The sequence below is a fragment of the Sander vitreus genome, chromosome 22 (genome assembly GCF_031162955.1).
Source record: "Sander vitreus isolate 19-12246 chromosome 22, sanVit1, whole genome shotgun sequence".
In the NCBI taxonomy this organism is placed as follows: domain Eukaryota; kingdom Metazoa; phylum Chordata; class Actinopteri; order Perciformes; family Percidae; genus Sander; species Sander vitreus.
This window is the reverse complement of record NC_135876.1, coordinates 24,409,372-24,428,881: the sequence shown is the minus strand read 5'-3', so window position 1 is coordinate 24,428,881 and position 19,510 is coordinate 24,409,372. Positions and strand designations below refer to the sequence as shown.

The window sequence follows — 19,510 nt, the reverse complement described above, 5'->3', positions numbered from 1 at the left end:
TTTACTCGTTCCCTTTCATCCACTTTCCTTAGTCCTTTCTGTTTATGTTCTTTGACTTAAGGCCTCTTTACAGTCGCCGTACCCGACCTGTCGTGCGCCAATGTGACTACAAAATGACGTAGATCTCGCTGGCGCGCCAGGATTTAAAGTGTGCGACCAGAGGTCGTGCACCACTCTATTTTTTTCAGCAGTGCGCGACAAAGCGGAAACAGGAAGCATGAACGAGCTCGAGGGCAACCGGATGCCAGGACTCTCAGAGTGACTGCAGGTCTCTCTTGTAAACTTCCTGGGTTAAGATGAGTTCTTTTATGGTGAATGAAAGGCTTGATCCCACCAAGTAGCTCATCCAATCAAATGGAAGCATTGACGTCAATGCTGCTGCCAGTTCTGCCATTGTTTACCTTTTTCTTCTTCTTCTAGTCCGTAGAAAGAGCAACGTCGGCAGCCTTTCCTCATTAGCGCCACCTCTGTTCAGGGGAAGACTGCAACTAGCGTCACGAGCACCACGCGGGTATAAATAGTTAAGACTCCCATGACGTCAGCCTGGCGCACGACAGGTCAGGGACAGCGAGTATAGCAGATGTTTTAACCTCATTATTATCTGTTAACACGAGGGTTACTCCAAAAGCTCTCTGGCCCGTACGGGGATCGAACCCGCGACCTTGGCGTTATTAGCACCACGCTCTAACCAACTGAGCTAACCGGCCACACCTATGAAAGTCTCGTTCCAGGAAATAGTAACTATAATTGACCTAATCTTTTTAAACATTTAGAGTGAAAATGTTCAGCAATGACTTGGGGGCGTCACATTTCCTGGTTCTCCCTCTTACAACAAGCAACAAACACGTTGAAAAAAGATGACTAAAACGTTGAAAAATGTCCCAAAAACACTGAAAAAAGCAACAAAAATGTAGAATAAAAGCGAGGTTAACTTTTTCTGCTACATATAGAACAGGGGAGACATTTTGTTTCTCTCACTATGACTCTAGAGTCACTCACACACCACATACACACACAATGTGACAGTGTTACTCAAAAGCTGTCTGGCCCGTACGGGGATTGAACCCGCGACCTTGGCGTTATTAGCACCACGCTCTAACCAACTGAGCTAACCGGCCACAGGGGAGTCCTTGAGATCTATCTAGGTAGGTCCCGGGACATGTTTGCGTGTAATGAAAAAACCGACAAAAACATTGAAAAAAGTGTCCAAAAAACACTTGGAAAAAGATCACAAGAACATAGACAAAAGCAACAAGAACATCGGAAATAAAATGTCCAAAACAATCTTTACAAAAGGCGGAAATTCTTTTGGAAAAAAGACGACTAAAACGTTGAAAAGTGTCCAAAAAACCTTGAAAAAAAAGCAACAAAAACGTAAAAAAAAGCGAGGTTAACTTTTCCTGCTCCAGAAAGAACAGAGGAGACACTTTGTTTCACTCGCTCTACCACACACGCCGGTCCTGCTATTATCGACGCACACGTTCAAACTTCAGGGCAAGGCGTTCGCCATAGACAGTATATAAGAATGGACCAACAGACCCCGTGTCTCTGGACGGAGACCAGTGAAGGATATTAGAAGCTCTTTCCCGGTGATGGCTGAGCGTTACTGAGCAGCCTCCAACTGAGCTTGAAGACGTAGATGTGATGTGAGCAACCTGTCTGAAAGTTGGAAGTCTTCTGGTAGCTGTGCCAAGAGAAATCTCAATCATTCCCAATCTAGCAGAGACGGAGAGCGTAGGTATATGTAAGGAGATAACATAGACACAGGCTCATTATTGATCACTAAAATGATAGTTAACATTAGTCATTACACTTAAACAGCTGATGGAAGTCCAAACTGCCTGAGAGCTTCTCCTGTACTATACGGTAACTCCTCTACTATGAGACAGGAAGTCTCGTGGTTATGACACAATCGTTAGCCTATTTTTATGAAAACGTCTGCTACGGAGCCATAACGTGAGGTACAAGGTAATGGAGCCTTTTATACATTGTCGTGTTTCTTTAGAAATAAACAACGGACAAATAGAGTCTTTAAACGCTTCAGATGTAAAGGTATTCTCTGTCAAAGTGGCGCCAAAATAAATGGCAGTCAATGGGATGCTAATGCCGGGTTATCGTTTTGTAGCATCAAAATGGCGCCATAGGAGGTTCGAGCTCTGAAGCGAAGCTTACCCCCTTGGTGTTTGCTCTGCAGAACCATAAATCACCCTTTTCTGTGAAAGTAATACTCTGGATTGGTTCTTTTCTATTCATGTATGTGTGTGTTTTATTGTTTCCTTCTTCTATCTAGTTTTCTTAGTTCTCTTCATGTGTTTCTGACTTTCCCTCTTCGTTTCTCCTCATTGAAACTGTGTGAGAGTATAACTTAAAAGCTGTCTGGCCCGTACGGGGATCGAACCCGCGACCTTGGCGTTATTAGCACCACGCTCTAACCAACTGAGCTAACCGGCCACAGGCAAAAAGAGCTTTGAGATCTATCTAGGGAGGTCCCGGGACATGTAACAAAAACATTGAAAACATTGTCGAAAAAATACTTGAAAAAGGCGGCAAAAATGTCCAAAAAAGTGTCCAAAAAAACCTTACAAAAAGTGGCAAAAACCTCAAAGGTTTGAAAAGTCATGAAAAGATGACTAAAACGTTGAAAAGTTTGCTCTAACCAACTGAGCTAACCGGCCACAGTGGAATGACCTCACTTATGGAAACTAAAGTGACCTTTCTGGAGTTCTGATTGGTTGTTTAAGAGTTAAACAGGCCTCGGCGTAAACATCCAAGGGTGTAACCCAATGGGTTCAACTTTTTTTTTGGGGGGGGTTGAGATCTATCTAGGGAGGTCCCGGGACATGTCTGCATGTATTGAAAAAAACAATGCTGAAAAAACACTTCAAAAAGGCCACAAAAACGTCAAAAAAAAGTACGGAGCCCCTAAGGGGACATGAGCAACAAAAATCCATGTGAAACTTTCATGTGCGCACGCAAAACCTTTTTACGTGAGCACATGAAACTAAACTTGAGATTTGTTTTCATGTGCGCCGACAACGCGCGCTTAGAAACCCGTTTCTCGCTGTTATGAACAGTCTCCTCACTCTGACTTCAACACCCCTTGGATCTAGTTCTCGTAGAATTAATCGAACATCCTCTTCCCTTATGTTAAATAATTAATGGGCTTTTCCGCCTTTAATTGACAGGACAGCTATTTGAGAAAAGAATATGTGCGCCAAAAGTATCCAAAAAAACTTACAAAAAGCAACAAAAACCTTGAAAAAAGTGTCCAAAAAAACCTTGATAAAGGCGACAAAACTGTTGAAAAAAGGCGCCATAAACATTGCAAAGGAACCAACCCTTTGTATGGAGCGCAGTTGAGATTATTGGGGGAGTTGTAACGTGTGAATTTTGCCTATGTAACCTGCCGTTGTAACCTGCCGTTCTCCGTGTTCAACACTTGAAAAAGGCGGCAAAAACGTCAAAGTGTCCAAAAAACCTTACAAAAGGTGGCAAAAACCTTGAAAAAAGATGACTAAAACGTTGAAAAGTGTCCAAAAAACCTTCAAAAAAAACAAAAAAAGCGCCATAAACATTGCAAAGGAACCAAGCCTTTGTATGGAGCCCAGTTAAGATTATTGGGGAGTTGTAACGTGTAAATTATGAATATGTAACGTGCCGTTCTCCGTGTTCTGCGTCTCAGGGAATGGGAGGAAGGTAAAGTCCTCATCTTCGATGACTCCTTCGAACACGAGGTCTGGCAGGACGCCGACCGTTACCGGCTCATCTTCATCGTGGACGTGTGGCACCCGGAGTTAACGGCATACCAGCGGCAGACGCTGAGCCCCATTTAGACGGACTTATCGGACTTGACGGTTCTTCCTCTGTGGATTAAAACACGGACTGCCTGAGTCGGAGAAGAACGATGTTTTGACCGACGGACCGGGGACGGGTTTTTTTGCCTTTTTGTTCGTGAGGAGAAACTAAATAATTATCTGTCGAAGGATCAAACCCTCAGACTGAAGAAATGAAAAAGTTACTACTGACGTTACAACCTTTTGCCCCAAAAACGCAAACATAGGGTACTTGTTTTAGCCCGGATTTAACCCGGGTTAACCCTGTTTGGGCCGGGTTCAAGGTACCAACAGTCACGGTGACAAATCGGCAGAGCCAGCTTTCTTCTTTCCCCAAACATCACAATTGTTTCTCTCTTTCTCTCCTCTTCTCTCCTTCTTCCTCTCTTTCTCTCCTTCTTCCTCTCTTTCTCTCCTCTTCTGTCCTTCTTCCTCTCTTTCTCTCCTTCTTCCTCTCTCTCCTCTTCTCTCCTTCTTCCTCTCTTTCTCTCCTTCCTCTCTATCTCGCCTCTTCTCTCCTTCCTCTCTTTCTCTCCTTCCTCTCTTTCTCTCCTCTTCTCTCCTTCCTCTCTTTCTCTCCTCTTCTCTCCTTCCTCTCTTTCTCTCCTTCCTCTCTTTCTCTCCTCTTCTCTCCTTGTTTTAGCCCTGATTTAACCCGGGTTAACCCTGTTTGGACCGGGTTTAAGGTACCAGCAGTCATGGAATCCTTGTGATGGGTTTCTAAACATTTTCTTTCTAGATGTGGAAATGTTTTTGGAAAGTTCCCGACGTCCTCTGCAGAGCCGGCTTTCTTCTTTTCCCAAACGTCACGATTTGTTTCTGGGTCTCGACCCCTAAACCCATCTCTCTACTCTCTAAATCTCGTCAATATTTTGGAGATATTTTGGAGATAAATTGTGAAGTGAGAGTTGAAACACTAAAAGATGAAACTGTCTCCGTCCAGTTCTGATAACGTTGTTCATGAAATAAGCGAAGAAGCCTTCATGTTTACCACGATGCTTTTTTATTTGTTTGTTCCGTTTTTTTAGTTTTTCTTCACGTTTGCACAGAAAACAACGAAACTCAAGATGTTAAAAAAAGATGATTTATATTTATATTAAAAACAAATTAAAAAATAAATTAAAAAAATCTAAACCTCCAAAAAAAAGTTTGTTTTTGTTTCTTTGGATTCCGATTTATTGACTTTGTGTTTGACTGGTTATTCCTCTCTTTCTCTCCTCTTCCTCTCTTTCTCTCCTCTTCCTCTCTTTCTCTCCTCTTCCTCTCTTTCTCTCCTTCTTCTTCCTCTCTTTCTCTCCTTCTTCCTCTCTTTCTCTCCTTCTTCCTCTCTTTCTCTCCTCTTCCTCTCTTTCTCTCCTCTTCCTCTCTTTCTCTCCTCTTCCTCTCTTTCTCTCCTCTTCCTCTCTCTCCTTCTTTCTCTTCCTCTCTTTCTCTCCTCTTCCTCTCTTTCTTCCTCTCCTCTTCCTCTCTTTCTCTCCTTCTTCCTCTCTTTCTCTCCTTCCTCTCTTTCTCTCCTCTTCCTCTCCTTCCTCTCTTTTTCTCTCCTCTTCCTCTCTTTCTCTCCTTCCTCTCTTTCTCTCCTTATTCCTCTTTCTCTCCTCTTCTCTCCTTCCTCTCCTTCTTCCTCTCTCTCCTCTTCTCTCCTTCCTCTCCTTCCTCTTCCTTTCCTCTTCTCTCCTTTCTCTCTTTGTTTCCTCTTCTCTCTTTGTTTTCCTCTCCTTGTTTCCTCTTCTCGATTTCTTTTCCTTCTTTTCCCCCTCCCCTTTGTTCATCTTCTCTCCTCTCGTTGTGTCCTTTCCTTGTTTCCGCTCATCTCCTTATATTCTTTTCTCTCTTTTTCTTCTCATTGTTCCTTATTTCCTCTCCTCTCTGTAGTCTGTGAATTATTGTGCCTGTGTTTAGAAAAACATGTTGGCTTTTCAAAATAAAAGCCCTGTGGTTAAATGAAACGCAGCACAGTCCCGTTGGTGTAAATGTTTACTTCTATACATTCATTGAAAGGAAATACATTACATTAGTGTAGCCCTGATGACGAGTCCAACACACCGCACACAATCATGACCAACCTGGCCTTCATATTTTACAAATAATCCACACTTTATCAAGATATTTTCAAAGTAAAATCATCAACCTGCACATGTTCTTAAGCCTCTGAGGTCTAACAGCATTTTAAGATATCTTCTTAAATTCTCCTTCTAAGGGTTTTTGAGTATTGCTGATCCCCATGTGTTTCATGTCAAAATGTTCAGAACAAACTCAGCTTTCTGTAAAGTGATGCCCTAATGTGTTCCAGAGCGATGTATAAAGAAATAATTTGGCCCTAATGCGGAAATATTTCTCAAAAAAAATGTCTACACACACACACACACACACACACACACACACACACACATACACACAGAAACACACACATCTTTCGTCCTCAGAGGGTTTTAACAAGTTGTTTTCTTTCTTGATTTCTGACAGAAAAATGACGTCGCAGAAATTGAAGATAATTTGACTTTGAATATTTCGGGATAAAACTGGCCAAGTGTGTCACTTTCTTTGCAGTGTAATAATACTTATAACAATAATATACAATCTTCATAATAATACTAATAATAAGTTACAATAGAAACAATCTTTCCCCCTTCTTCTCTGCACTCGAGGTTAACGGTGATGATTTGGCATCCTGTGTGTTTCACTTCACAGCACTATACTTTTATTTCAGAAAGAAAGATTTCACTCTGGTAGAAGGTATTTTATTTAAAGTTTTCATGCATGTGATCTGGTTATAGTATCTTTCCCGATTTGCCTCTGCGGTTTGTGGCGACATGTGCAGTGCTTTTATTTTGAAATGCTTGTGCGAAGTTGTTGTTTAACATGGAAGAAAAAATGTGAAATTATTCTACCAAAGTGAAGTTTCTTTCACGGGCTGCATCCTTCCTAGCTTCCTTTTTTATTTATTTATTCTTATTTTTTTTATCACTGATGAATGTTTCCTCCTCCTTTTGACTCTCTTTCTCTTCCAGATTATCGGGACATTAAAGTCAGTTAAATGCAAAGTATTTTGAATCATATTTTTAAGGAAAATACTCCAGCAAGTAGATGAAGCCGCCATGTCTCGGGCTGCTCAAAAATACAGAAACAAAATATATTTTAGATTCACAGCTCAGAAAACACGGAAGATAAATCCTCCTCCAAAACATTTAAGGTTGGTTTCACCAACAAGGATTGTTTTTAACCCCGGATTAAAGGGTCATTTTGGTTGTTTATTTTCAACCTGGACCCTATTTTCCTACGTTTTTGTATCTAAGTGACTGATAGCAACAACAATAAATAAATAAACCACGCTAAATAAATAAATAAAATATGGTAAATAAATAAATAAAATATGGTAAATAAATAAGGTAAATAAATAAATAAAATATGGTAAATAATAAAATATGGTAAATAAATTAAAATACGGTAAATAAATAAATAAATAAAATATGGTAAATAAATAAATAAAATATGGTAAATAAATAAGGTCAATAAATAAATAAAATATGGTAACTAAATAAATAAAATATGGTAAATAAATAAATGAATGCATAGAAATACAGATTTTCTTTTAGAAAGAATTGTTATTATTATTTACTTATGTCCTGCATTTATTTATTTATTTCACCATTTATTTTAATATTGATTTTTTTTATTTTTTTTTATTTACATATCAATGTGTTTCTGTATTTATTTATTGATACTTAAGTCATTTTTCATCCTCCGTAGATAAAATATAATTCATCATTCTTTCAATGAAGACAATCTGGGAAAATATAAACAAAATATAGGCTAAAATATAATAAAACAGGGCAACATTATACTATATAAAACTTAGAGCATTCTTCCATAAACTTTGGTTAATCTTTATTTAAAGGAATCCTTGTTGGTGAAACTTGCTCTAAATGTTCTGTCTTGTGTAACGCAGCCTGACGTCAATCTGTTCTCAAAGGTTTAAATAAAGTTGTAGTGACTTGGCGCACAGAAACAGATTAAATGTGTTCATTTTACATTCCTGCGTGTGTCTGACAGGATTAATGATACAAGTTAAAGCAGAAGACGACACACACACACACACACAGTGTGTGTGTGTGTGTGTGTTGTTGACAGATGCTGCTGGCTCAGCTGGGAGGCATTAGACGGCTCAGAGACAGAGTGTGTGTGTGTGTGTGTGTGTGTGTGTGTGTGTGTGTGTGTGTGTGTGTGTGTGTGTGTGTGTGTGTGTGTGTGTGTGTGTGTGTGTGTGTGTGTGTGTGTGTGTGTGTGTGTGTGTGTGTGTGTGTGTGTGTGTGTGTGTGTGTGTGTGTGTGTGTGTGTGTGTGTGTGTGTGTGTGTGTGTGTGTGTGTGTGTGTGTGTGTGTGTGTGTGTGTGTTCAGTCCAGGGCCAGTAGTGGTGTGCTGGTCTCTCTGTCCGTTTGTCGGAGAGTTCCTGGTTCCACCACCGACTGAGACCTGAAACACACACACATTGGTTTGAGGCTACACACTGTTTTCATTTTTAAGCAGCGATTTGAGACTTTTGGCTCCAGTAGCAGAACAACAATGGTGAAAAGTAAGAGCAGGATGTATCAGCTTGGAGCGGAGACGAGGTGGAACAGTTACTGAAGGTCTGTAAGCTGCCTAACCCTTCAAATCTGATTTATGGTTCTGTGGAGGCTCCACGTAGAGCTGTAGCTGTAGCCTACGTTAGGAGCCTAAAGGCCTTTTTATAGTTGTGCGTCGAATCGACGGCGGAGGGTCCGGCGTAGACTACACCGCAGCGACGCACGTCGCTCGGCCGTGGCTGGGTAGCATTGCATTTCCCCCCGACTCATTTCCTGGTTCTCCTTCTCCATAAACTACATGAAATCAAGGAGAGGGTTCACTTCTCCTGCTAAGGATTTCCCACAGTGGTCAGAAAACACAGGGGAGACACTTTGTTTCTCTCTATAACTATGACTCTAGAGTCGGTACTCGCTGCGGCGCTAATCGCCGTCACTCTCTCACTTCTCCCTCTACCACACACACACACACACACACACACGCACGCCGGCTCGACGCACACACCAGCGCACAAGTATAAACATCAGGCCACTTACGTAGGCTACGGTGAAAGCTCTGCGTGGAGCCTCCGCAGAACTGTAAAACAAGCTTAAAGTTCATACTCCACACACACTCCTCTGTGTGTGTGTGTGTGTGTGTGTGTGTGTGTGTGTGTGCGTGCGTGCGTCTATGTGTACATGCATGTGTGTATATGTGTGTGTATGTGTATATGCGTGTGTGTATGTGTGTGCGTGCGTGTATGTGTATATGCATGTGTGTATATATGTGTGTGTGTGTGTGTGTGTAGTAGAGTGAACGAGAGAGTGATGGTGATTATCTTCAGAGTGAGTAGTGACTCTAGAGTCATAGTGAGAGAAACAAAGTGTCTCCCCTGTTCTTTCTGTAGCAGGAGAAGTGAACCCTCTCCTTGATTTCATGTTGTTTAAGGAGAAGGAGAACCAGGAAATGAGTCGGGGGAAATGCAACGCTACCCAGCCATGGCTGAGCGGCGTGCGTCGCGGCTACGTGTAGTTACATTTCTGGAGAGCTGACGTCAGACTACAGCGTAGGGTCGGTGTCTCCACGTACCTACGTACGTAGCCACAGCATCAGTGTTACGCAGAAGCATACATCACGCTACTGACTGACGTTGCCAAAGGTCTCTGTTTGTGTCCATCCAGACTGCAATTCAACCCCGCAGTTTTCAAACCAAAAACGGAGCAGCAGTGTTCCCAAATGTCGCCGTTTTAGGTGCTCAGAAACGCCGGAGTAGTGTGGACACGAGACGTAAACGTCACTCCTCCTTACCTCTTCATCGTCTCCCTGTCTCCTCCTCCTCCGCAGTTCTCCCTGACGTGCAGCGCGTCGTACGTCAGTGTGTACTCCGTCTCGTCGCTGTAGTCGGGGCCCAGCAGTGTTCTTGCCCAGATGCCCATGTCGTACGGCGGCAGAGTCCCGCCGAACTCCGACGGCAAACACTCGGGCTGGAGCAGCTGGTGGAGCGAGTTCAGGTTGTTACCGTGGAGGAAGATCTGGGGAGAGGAAGCAAGGGGAGGAGGGGAAAACAGAGGGGAGAAGAGGAAAGGAGAGGAAGCAAGGGGAGGAGGGGAAAACAGGGAGGAGAGAAGAGGAAAGGAGAGGAAGCAAGGGAGGAGGGGGACAACAGAGGGGGAGAGGAGGAAAGGAGGAGGAAAGCAAGGGGGAAGGAGGGGAGACAAGAGGAGGGGGAATAAGAGGAAAGGAGAGGAAGCAAGGGGAGGAGGGGAAAACAGAGGGGAGAAGAGGAAAGGAGAGGAAGCAAGGGGAGGAGGGGAAAACAGAGGGGAGAAGAGGAAAGGAGAGGAAGCAAGGGGAGGAGGGGAAAACAGGGAGGAGAAGAAGAAAGGAGAGGAAACAAGGAGAGGAGGGGAAAACAAGAGGAGAAACCAGGAAAGGAAAGTAAAGGAAACGAGGTGAGTAGAGGAAAAGATGAGAGGAAACAGATAGAAAGAGAAAAAAGGAGATGAGGAAAGGAAAGGTGAGGAAACGAGGGAATAGAGAAAGATTGACAGGGAAAAAAGAGAGGATACAGAAGACAAAAGGAAATAAGAAATAAAAGAAGGAAAGAAGCATAAAGAGGAGTGTTAATAATTATACGAGAAGAGAGAAAATACCAACAAACAGTAGTTGGAAAAAGAGAAAAGATGAAACAGAAATGAAGGAGAGGAGAAGAAGTAGGAAGAAAAGAAAAGAGACAGGATGAAAAAAGATTGTAGAGAGGCAAGAAGAGGAGAGGAAAGGAGGGGAGAGGAGGGGAGGAATAGAGGAGAGGAGAGGAGGGAAAGAGAAAAGAAAAAGGAAGATGAGAAGAGATAAGAGGACAGAAGAAAACAGGAGGAAGAAGATAAAGGAGGAATGAAGAGGAAGGAAGAAGGGATGAAGAGGAAGATAAAGGAAGGAGGGATGAAGAGGAAGGAAGGAGGGATGAAGAGGAAGATGTGTTTTTCACCCGCTTCCTGGTCTTGTCTTTGAGGAACGGTTTGATGATGGTGAACATGGCGTGGATGTACCACGGCTGATTCACAAAGTGGATTCCTCCGAACCGAGCGGGGAAACTGTCCTGAGGAGAGGAAACAAGGAGACAAGGAGACGAGGAGACAAGGAGAGGACGGAGGGGAGGAGACAAGGAAACAAGGAGGAGAGGAGATGAGGAGACAAGGAAACAAGGAGGAGAGGAGACGAAGAGACAAGAAGACAAGGAGGAGAGGAAACAAGGAGACGAGACAAGGAGAGGACGGAGGGGAGGAGACAAGGAAACAAGGAGGAGAGGAGGAGAGGAAACAAGGAGAGGACGGAGGGGAGGAGACAAGGAAACAAGGAGAGGACGGAGGGGAGGAGACAAGGAAACAAGGAGGAGAGGAGACGAGGAGACAAGGAAATAAGGAGGAGAGGAGAAGAAGAGACAAGAAGACAAGGAGGAGAGGAAACAAGGAGACAAGGAGACGAGACAAGGAGAGGACGGAGGGGAGGAGACAAGGAAACAAGGAGGAGAGGAGGAGAGGAAACAAGGAGACAAGGAGGAGAGGAGACGACGGAGGGGAGGAGACAAGGAAACAAGGAGGAGAGGAAACAAGGAGACAAGGAGGAGAGGAGACAAGGAGACAAGGAGGAGAGGAGGAGAGGAGACAAGGAGACGAGGAGAGGACCGAGGGGAGGAGACAGGAGAGACAGTTAGAGGAAAGGAAACAAAGAGAGGAGAGGAAGAAGGAGAGAAAGGAAGGAAAGGGGAGAGGAAAAAAGATAAGGAGGGGGGAAAGTGTCAAGAGGCAACGAGAGGAGATAAAAGAAGGGGAGGAAGGAGACAGGGGGAGGAGATAAGAAATGGAGAGGAAGGAGACAAAGAGAGAAGAGGGAAAAAAGGACGAACATTTTAAAAGTCTATATTGAAGAAGATGCACATTTTAATAAGGGCTGCAGCTATCGATTATTTTAGTAATCGAGTATTCTGCCGATTATTCCATCCATTAATCGAGTAATCAGATAAGAAATACTTTTGTTTTATTGAAGAGCAATAATATACAATAGTTTGGTTTCATTTTCAGAAAAAGCAACATTTGTATTGCCTACGTTGATTACAATATCATCTCTCCAAAAACTAAACATACTGGGCCTCATTTATGAAACGTGCGTACGACCTAAAACAGGCGTAGGACGGGCGTACGCCGATTCCTACGCAAAGCTCGGCATTTATCAATATGAACGTGAGCGTAGGCTGCGATAAAATCTCACGTCTGGTCTGAACTCGTGTACGCAAGTGTTGGAGTCAGGGTGGACTTGCGGTGCAGCATATAATCAGTTTAACAGGAGAAGGAGAAGTCATCAGGTGATCACTATATCAGCAATGGCAGATCTGGCTCTTATAGAGGACCTCTATGCGCAGGTAACAGTCCACACATACGCGCACGGGCCACGGTGGAGCGCTCCATCGGATTGATTAAGGGCAGATGGCTCTGTCTTGCCTCAGCGATATCACCCATACACGGCAGAAAAAGTCTGCCACATAGTTTTAGCCTGTGGGGTTCTGCACAACATCGCGCAGGAAAACAGGGTGCCATAAATGTAGAGATGGAGCCAGATGCCCAGAGAGCAGAGTCCAGCACAGCCCCAAGTGGGAGACGAAGGAGACAGGATAGTATTCCTCGCTTTTAAAAGGTATAGTGTTATGTTTGGCAATGATATTTAATACAGGAAACATGACGATGCACATTTTTATTTATTCTTCACGTGTTCGTTTCTCTTTTGAAGTTTTAATGGCCATAGTGACGATTTATTTCTGCCATTGACCGAGTTATTTCGGCTGGTTTTTCCAGCCCCTCTGCTGTCAGGAGACAGGGTCGGGGTGGTGGTCCAGCACGGGGGGGGGGCGGAGGACACGCGCTCTCCCTCACAGCTGTTGCCTGGCTCTGACTCATGAAAAAAACACGAGAAAAATAAAAGACACTGCATATATATATATATATATATATACATATATAGGTACACCATGTAGGCCTAAGAGATTGCAGTATAAGCCTGTATATTACTATTAGGACTATAGCAGACTAGGGGTGGTACGGTTCTTGTTATTTTTTCTTTTAATCTTTAACACTCCAGAAATATACTTCAGCATATGATATATAGCTTAATTATCCACAATGTAGGATACAGTATTAAATAATTATATAGTTATATCATGTAATCATGCACAATCTGAATTTGACTTGACTTTAAGCCCATTATTGGGACCATCTCTGAGGAAAGCTAGCGGAGATGTTGATACAGTGAGAGGGAAGACGTCGCTTTTCATTTATTTGGCAAAAAAAGGAACTTTTGTGCCTTTTTAGCACACGAAGATTAAAATATTACAGAATATCAATTGAAATACCTTGCATTTATCAAACTGCCAACTTCAGTGTAGCTCTTACAAAAATGTATCCTTTAAAAGAAAAAGAGAGGAACTCTTAAAGCTCTGGCCCTTGTTAAAAAAATGACCAAAATTGTTTGGAAAAAAGTGACAAAAAAATTGGAATAAAATCGACAAAAACTTTGAGAAAAGTGTAGAAAAACTAAAACTAAAAGTTGCAGTCAACGGGAAGCCAACACGAGGAGGTGGATCAGTTTACCTGAAGGCCTTCGATGGCCAGTTCGAGGACGTTGGGCGTGAGCTGAGTTTACCTGAAGGCCTTCGATGGCCAGTTTGAGGACGTTGGGCGTGAGCTGAGTTTACCTGAAGGCCTTCGATGGCCAGTTTGAGGATGTTGGGCGTGAGCTGAGTTTACCTGAAGGCCTTCGATGGCCAGTTTGAGGATGTTGGGCGTGAGCTTGGACGCCTGTTTGAAGGAGAAGTTGCTCCAGTCGATGATGAGGATGAAACCGTTGATCTGGAGCTCCGGGTTCTCGATCAAAACCTCCAGAGAGAGAAGGATCGCCCGCAGGATGTCTGTGAACGAGTTCCTGATCGATGAAGAGGAAGAAAAAGGTCAGGAACTCCTATGTATCAACAGCCAATCAGGAACTCGTGTTTATCGACAGCCAATCAATAGTCAAAGAGAGCGTGACGCTGTGAGTCTTAACCACAACACTGGGGCTAATGATTCATTAGGCTCTTTATGTTTTCAATCAATGGAGGTGTGTGTGTGTTTGTCTGTGTGTGTGTGTGTGTGTGTGTGTGTGTGTGTGTGTGTGTGTGTGTGTGTGTGTGTGTGTGTGTGTGTGTGTGTGTGTGTGTGTGTGTGTGTGTGTGTGTGTGTGTGTGTGTGTGTGTGTGTGTGTGCATGTCTTAGGGCTGCACAATATATGCACCCACACTAAACAACTAAACACCTTTAAAAGCAGGTTAAAAACATTCCTCTTCAAAACAGTCTAGGACTAACTTCTTAGCGTGTGTGTGTGTGTGTGTGTGTGTGTATATATATATGTATATGTGTGTGTGTGTGTGTGTGATATGTATATGTGTGTGTGTGTGTGTGTGTGTGTGTGTGTGTGTGTGTGTGTGTGTGTATATATATATGTATATGTGTGTGTGTGTGTGTGTGTGTGTGTGTTACCTGCTCTGGTCCCAGTTGGAGGCGAACAGGATGAGGATTTTTCGCCCATGTTGGTCCGGAGTCTCCAGCACGCCAGGGAAACCGTCCATCAACGCCCGCTTAATCCCCGGGTCGTCCACCTGACACACGACACAAACAAACACTTCAAATAATCTAGTTTACTTTGAGTCGAAAAGTATGTGGACACCCAAGGATTCCTCCCAACAGCCTCAACTCTTCTGCTTTTAGATCAAAAGTTAGAGGTAAAATATCCATTTAAAGTCATACGCTCTAAGAAATAAATCCGTAAAATAACTAAATAATAAGATTATTGGCAGCTCATAACCCGGACTTTGTCCTGTAATTAAAACCAGAAATGTTGTGTGTAGATACAGTAAAAATACAGAACACTTTCTGTTATTTAAAATTCTCTCAGACAAAGCTGCTCCAGTTAGTAAACTTCTGAAATCAAATTTGTTCTTTTTAGTCATACAGGGCCCTATTTTAACAATCTTAAGCACACGGCGTGAAGCGCCTGGCACAGGTGTGTTTAGGGCGTGTCCAAATCCTCTTTTGCTAGTTTGACGGCGGAAAAAAGGGTCCGTGCGCCGGGCGCATGGTTCAAAAGGGTTGTACTTAGTGTCTTCATTAATCAGAGGTGTGTTTTGGGCGTAACATGTAATCAACCAATCAGGGATCATCTCCCATTCCCTTTAAAAGCCAGGCGCGTTTGGACCTTGGAGCATTGCTGTTATGATGGAGGATTTGCACCGTAATATTTGTATTTGTAATCTTCTGCATGTGTGTGTGCTGCTGTGCGTCCCTGTGTGTGTAACAAGCATAGTGTGCACGTGCTGTGCACGAGCCTAGGAGCATTTTACTAATGCTCTGTTAAAATAACAATGAAATGCTGCGTTATTGACTTTAGACCAGGTTTTTCTTGGTCAATAGTGCAATCACTTCCCACTGCCTCAAGATAGCAATACTCCCAGAATGCACCTGAACACACCTCCCTGTAAGACCAGCACGCCCAGAATGCACCTGAACACACCTCCCTGTAAGACCAGCACGCCCAGAATGCACCTGAACACACCTCCCTGTAAGACCAGCACGCCCAGAATGCACCTGAACACACCTCCCTGTAAGACCAGCACGCCCAGAATGCACCTGAACACACCTCCCTGTAAGACCAGCACGCCCATGGGCCACAGATGGGCGCAGGTGCATTTGCTATTTAAACGACGTGGACGCTGGACGGGAAATTGACAACCGTGTCGGTCTTAAACTAGCAAAGACACTTGAGTCGGGCTTTGCGCTGCGCCAAGTACAAGATAGGGTCCTTAAAGCATTTTTGACGCTTTTTACAATGCTGCTTTTAGTCTTCAAACCAGATATTGAATCAAGGACTGTAAAAATAATTAACGGAGCATCGGTGACGTCGCCCATTGGTTGTTGAAGCCTCAAGTTTGCCTCTAAAGTTCCTAAATCATCCCCTGCTTTATCGTCTACTTTAAAAGAAATTGAACCATAATTTACTAAATGAACATCACGCTGTATTGAAGAAGACTTGAAACTGGAGATTTAGACCATAAACTCGTTATGAAAATGTTTACTGAGATAATAAATCAAGTGAGAAGAATGCTCCTTTTCTCGTAGACTTCTGTAGAAACAGACCAGGCCATCTCACGCTCCATTTCACCCTCATTTGTGAACAAGACCTCGAGATACTTAAACTCATTCAGTCGGGGCAACAACTCACTCTCAATTTAGGTCAAACTGTTCCAACATATTTCATCCAGAAACACTGACTGAATCTGCAGCATCTTCTTCAAACTGTAAAAAGGAAAAACACAAACGGAAACCGGACCTTGAAGCCCTGGAACATGTCGAGACTATCACCCAAGATGATTGTGATTGGTTTAAACAGTGGTTCTCAAGCTTTTTTCAATAATGTACCCCATTTGAACAGTTTTTTTTAAGCCATGTACCATGTATAAAGAGGAAGAATACAGCGATGTCAGCGATAGATTTACTAAACAACAGCCTTGGACCTGGAAAACATTTAAATGCTGATGGGAAAAGGCGACAAAAACTTTGAAAAAGACGGTAGAAAAAGGAACTAAGGCAAGAATAGGTTGAATATAGTAATAAAAACTTTGAAAAAAAAAACAGTAGAAAGAAGGAAGGCAACACTAGGACGACAAAAGTGACAAACTTTGTAAAAAGAGACAAAAACTTCGAAGAAAAAAGACTACTACAGCTTTGTAACTGAAAAACATTTTCTTACGTACCCCCTGCAGTCCTCCAAAGTACCCCTAGGGGGACACGTACCCCCAGTTGAGAAACACTGGTTTAAAGAAATGCCAATAAACCAGAGCACGTCATTCGGTCGGGGCAGCAACTCACTCTCAATTTAGGTCAAACTGTTTCAACATATTTCATCCAGAAACACTGACTGAATCTGCAGCATCTTCTTCAAACTGTAAAAAGGAAAAACACAAACGGAAACCGGACCTTGAAGCTCTGGAACATGTCGAGGTTCTGCTGTCTGAACTGGAAGTACTGGGCCAGCAGCCTGAAGGTTTCCATCTGGTTGAACTTCCGGGCTCTCAGGAAACGCAGGATGAAGTCGTCGTCCGTCCGCAGGAAACCGATGTCCGGCCGCGTCACGATCATGTCTCGCACCTCCAATTAAAAACAAGCACACAGTGCTGCCATTAGGGAACTATACTGTCAGTCTGAATTAATCAGAATAATTCTAAATCAAAAGTATGGTGGCCATTTTGGGACATATCCAGCGTCTCCGTCAACCAAACTGCCCTGGGGCCCCAAAAGTCCCATTTGTTTGGGAATTTGCTACCCTGGATGCCCAAAGGAACTTAGCCCCGCCCACAACATTTGAGGTCGGGAAGTTCGGTCTGGACTTGATCTGTTGTGGAGCAACTATGCTCGAACCAATGTTTGGACCAATCAAATGGTCAGGGCGGGCTTTATACGATGATGGACAGATGATCAGCAGTAACGTAATCAACCACGTCACCAAAGAGTGCTTGGGTTGAATTTGAAAACTAAAGCCTTTCACCCAGGAGATGTGAGTTCCTTAGGAGTGTTTTAATACAAACCACAACCTTTTATTCTAATATTAACTGGTCGTTTTGGTGCCTAATCTTAACTTTCGTCGCGGCAAAACGCTCATATTTTGTGGACTAAATTTAACCGTAATGTCGGCCGAAACGACCGGCAGCTCACTGTGCTCTGTACCCGGCTCAAAGTCACCTGTTTTCAGGTAACTGAACCACCGACTACCACTGATACAACAGAGCTCTGTAGCCGGCGTCACGAAGCTCTGTAGCGGCTTAAACAGCTAGCAACTACTGCTGTAATCGGGGCTTAAAAGTTAGACCCTACAAGGCCCAAGCCCGACAAGTACATTTTTATTGACAGCTTTTTAAAAGCCCTTTTGTCAAGAATGAGTCATTTATAGATTGTTTAATATCATTTATTCATGACTAACGTAGGCTATAGGCCACTTGGAAGTTGGAACAAAGAAATAAGTCCTCCAGAGGCCAGCCTCCGTTTCACCTCCTCAGCATCCATTTACACGCTAATCGAAACGCATCACCTGACCCCTCATTTACCTCGCAAACCGGAGCGCAAGCCTGAGCCCGTGTACAATGATAGAAATTAAGACAGAACCTGACGGAACCCATCGAAGATCTAGCCGAATTAGCTGTTAGCTAAACTAACGTTAGCTTCCCAGTGGAGGCTAACGGCAGACCGCTACAACTAGGACCGCAAGCGTGGAACAGATCTTGCAGAGTCGTAAATCCTCGTAAAACAGGATTATCATCTGCAAACGCGCGAACATCTTGCGCGTGCACATGACGGATCGTGCAGGCAGGACAGATCGGCTACCGACAGGTATAGTGCTGTAATATTATTACTTTCTCCCAGCATGCATTGCCATTTACAGTATGATCCTATATAACATTAAAACAGTAAGATACTGTGAGACTTTAGCTGTAAATTTACATCAAAGGTTTAAAGTGTAGGAACCAACGGGCTTGGAGCTGAGAGCCAAAACACACCAACCTGACACTTTATAAACCGTCTGAACATTATCATTAGGATGCTAACAGTAGCTAGCATTAGCTGTGTACCTGCTGGATGTCCTGATGCAGAGTGTCGGGGTTTTCGTTGAGCTCTAAGCGAGCCTTCTCCGTCGTTTCGGCGCTCAGGCCGGCGTGCAGGTGCGTCATCATGGAGTCTCACTCTGCTTCGATTCCCGAAACGTCCAAAATGTGTTTTTCTGTGCAAACCGTAGATCAGTTTGTTCTTGTACGTTTTTCAAGTTTTATTCCAACGTGTATATAATATACATATCTCCAGACAGTTTTGTTTAGTTGTACAATCTTGTCTTGGCTGGGATTTGGTTGTCTTTATCTGTAACACAATCTTAGTTTAGTTGCCGTTGAAACCGTTTCAGCTCCAGATTTCGTCGGCAAGAGACAATCGGTGTGACGGTGTTTCGTAGTTCAGTGTAACAGCTTATGAATCAACAATCGTCGTCGCTGTTTTTTGGGGTTTTCTGACGTCAGGTTGAAATGTTGAGATTGTTATAGTGTGAGACGTTACAGTGTGGGTTAATGAACAGCACATGGGGGGGAGGGGGGACAAAGGTCAGTGTTGGTACCACATTCACATCCTTTTTGTCCTAATCCTCTTGCCGTTCGGCGTCTCTCGGCTCCCTCCTCCTCCTCCTGCTCTCGGTCATCTTTCAGATCTCTCGGTTTGAATCAGTCGACTCTCTGCTGCGTCATGATGAGGAAGCGGGATGGCGATGACGGGTCCTGTTGCTCTGGTCAAAGGTCAGTTAAGGCAGCTCGGCGGGTCTGGTGTGGGCCTCCTCAGCCTGAAGGAGACAGGAAACATCAGCGCAGGTACAATGTTAGAAAAGTCCGTAGAAATATGGGCTACTTTACCGTGTTAATATGAATTTTTTTGTAATGACTTTTCACAGAAGTTTTTCCATACTGTGATTTTTTTGGATTGACAGAAATGTCCGTTTAGAGGTACACAGGATATCCTGTA

The 19,510-nt window shown here is 43.5% G+C and overlaps 2 protein-coding genes and 3 non-coding genes across 5 annotated transcripts in view; 1 reads left to right on the top strand and 4 right to left on the bottom strand.

Annotated features, from left to right (window-relative positions):
• The window catches only part of LOC144536892 (aspartyl/asparaginyl beta-hydroxylase-like), a 70,865-nt gene extending 65,885 nt beyond the window's left edge, over nucleotides 1–4,980 (top strand). The window contains 1 exon segment of the mRNA XM_078280207.1: nucleotides 3,683–4,980. Coding sequence (XP_078136333.1) covers nucleotides 3,683–3,833 — 151 coding nt within the window. The 3' untranslated portion in view covers nucleotides 3,834–4,980.
• Nucleotides 634–707, bottom strand: trnai-aau (transfer RNA isoleucine (anticodon AAU)). Its single transcript has one exon. It is a non-coding gene; the product is annotated as a tRNA-Ile (tRNA).
• trnai-aau (transfer RNA isoleucine (anticodon AAU)) lies at nucleotides 1,045–1,118 on the bottom strand. Its single transcript has one exon. It is a non-coding gene; the product is annotated as a tRNA-Ile (tRNA).
• trnai-aau (transfer RNA isoleucine (anticodon AAU)) lies at nucleotides 2,378–2,451 on the bottom strand. The gene has a single exon. It is a non-coding gene; the product is annotated as a tRNA-Ile (tRNA).
• Nucleotides 4,981–8,140: 3,160 nt separating the features above from the next.
• On the bottom strand, nucleotides 8,141–18,691 carry LOC144537427 (clavesin-1-like). Its single transcript, XM_078281161.1, has 7 exons — nucleotides 18,580–18,691; nucleotides 16,934–17,104; nucleotides 14,441–14,559; nucleotides 13,673–13,847; nucleotides 10,864–10,974; nucleotides 9,684–9,907; nucleotides 8,141–8,306 (listed from the first exon to the last, which is right to left on the bottom strand). The coding sequence occupies exons 1-7, from the start codon at nucleotides 18,679–18,681 to the stop codon at nucleotides 8,228–8,230; spliced, it is 981 nt and encodes a 326-aa protein (XP_078137287.1). The 5' UTR covers nucleotides 18,682–18,691; the 3' UTR covers nucleotides 8,141–8,227.
• Nucleotides 18,692–19,510: the final 819 nt, after the last annotated feature.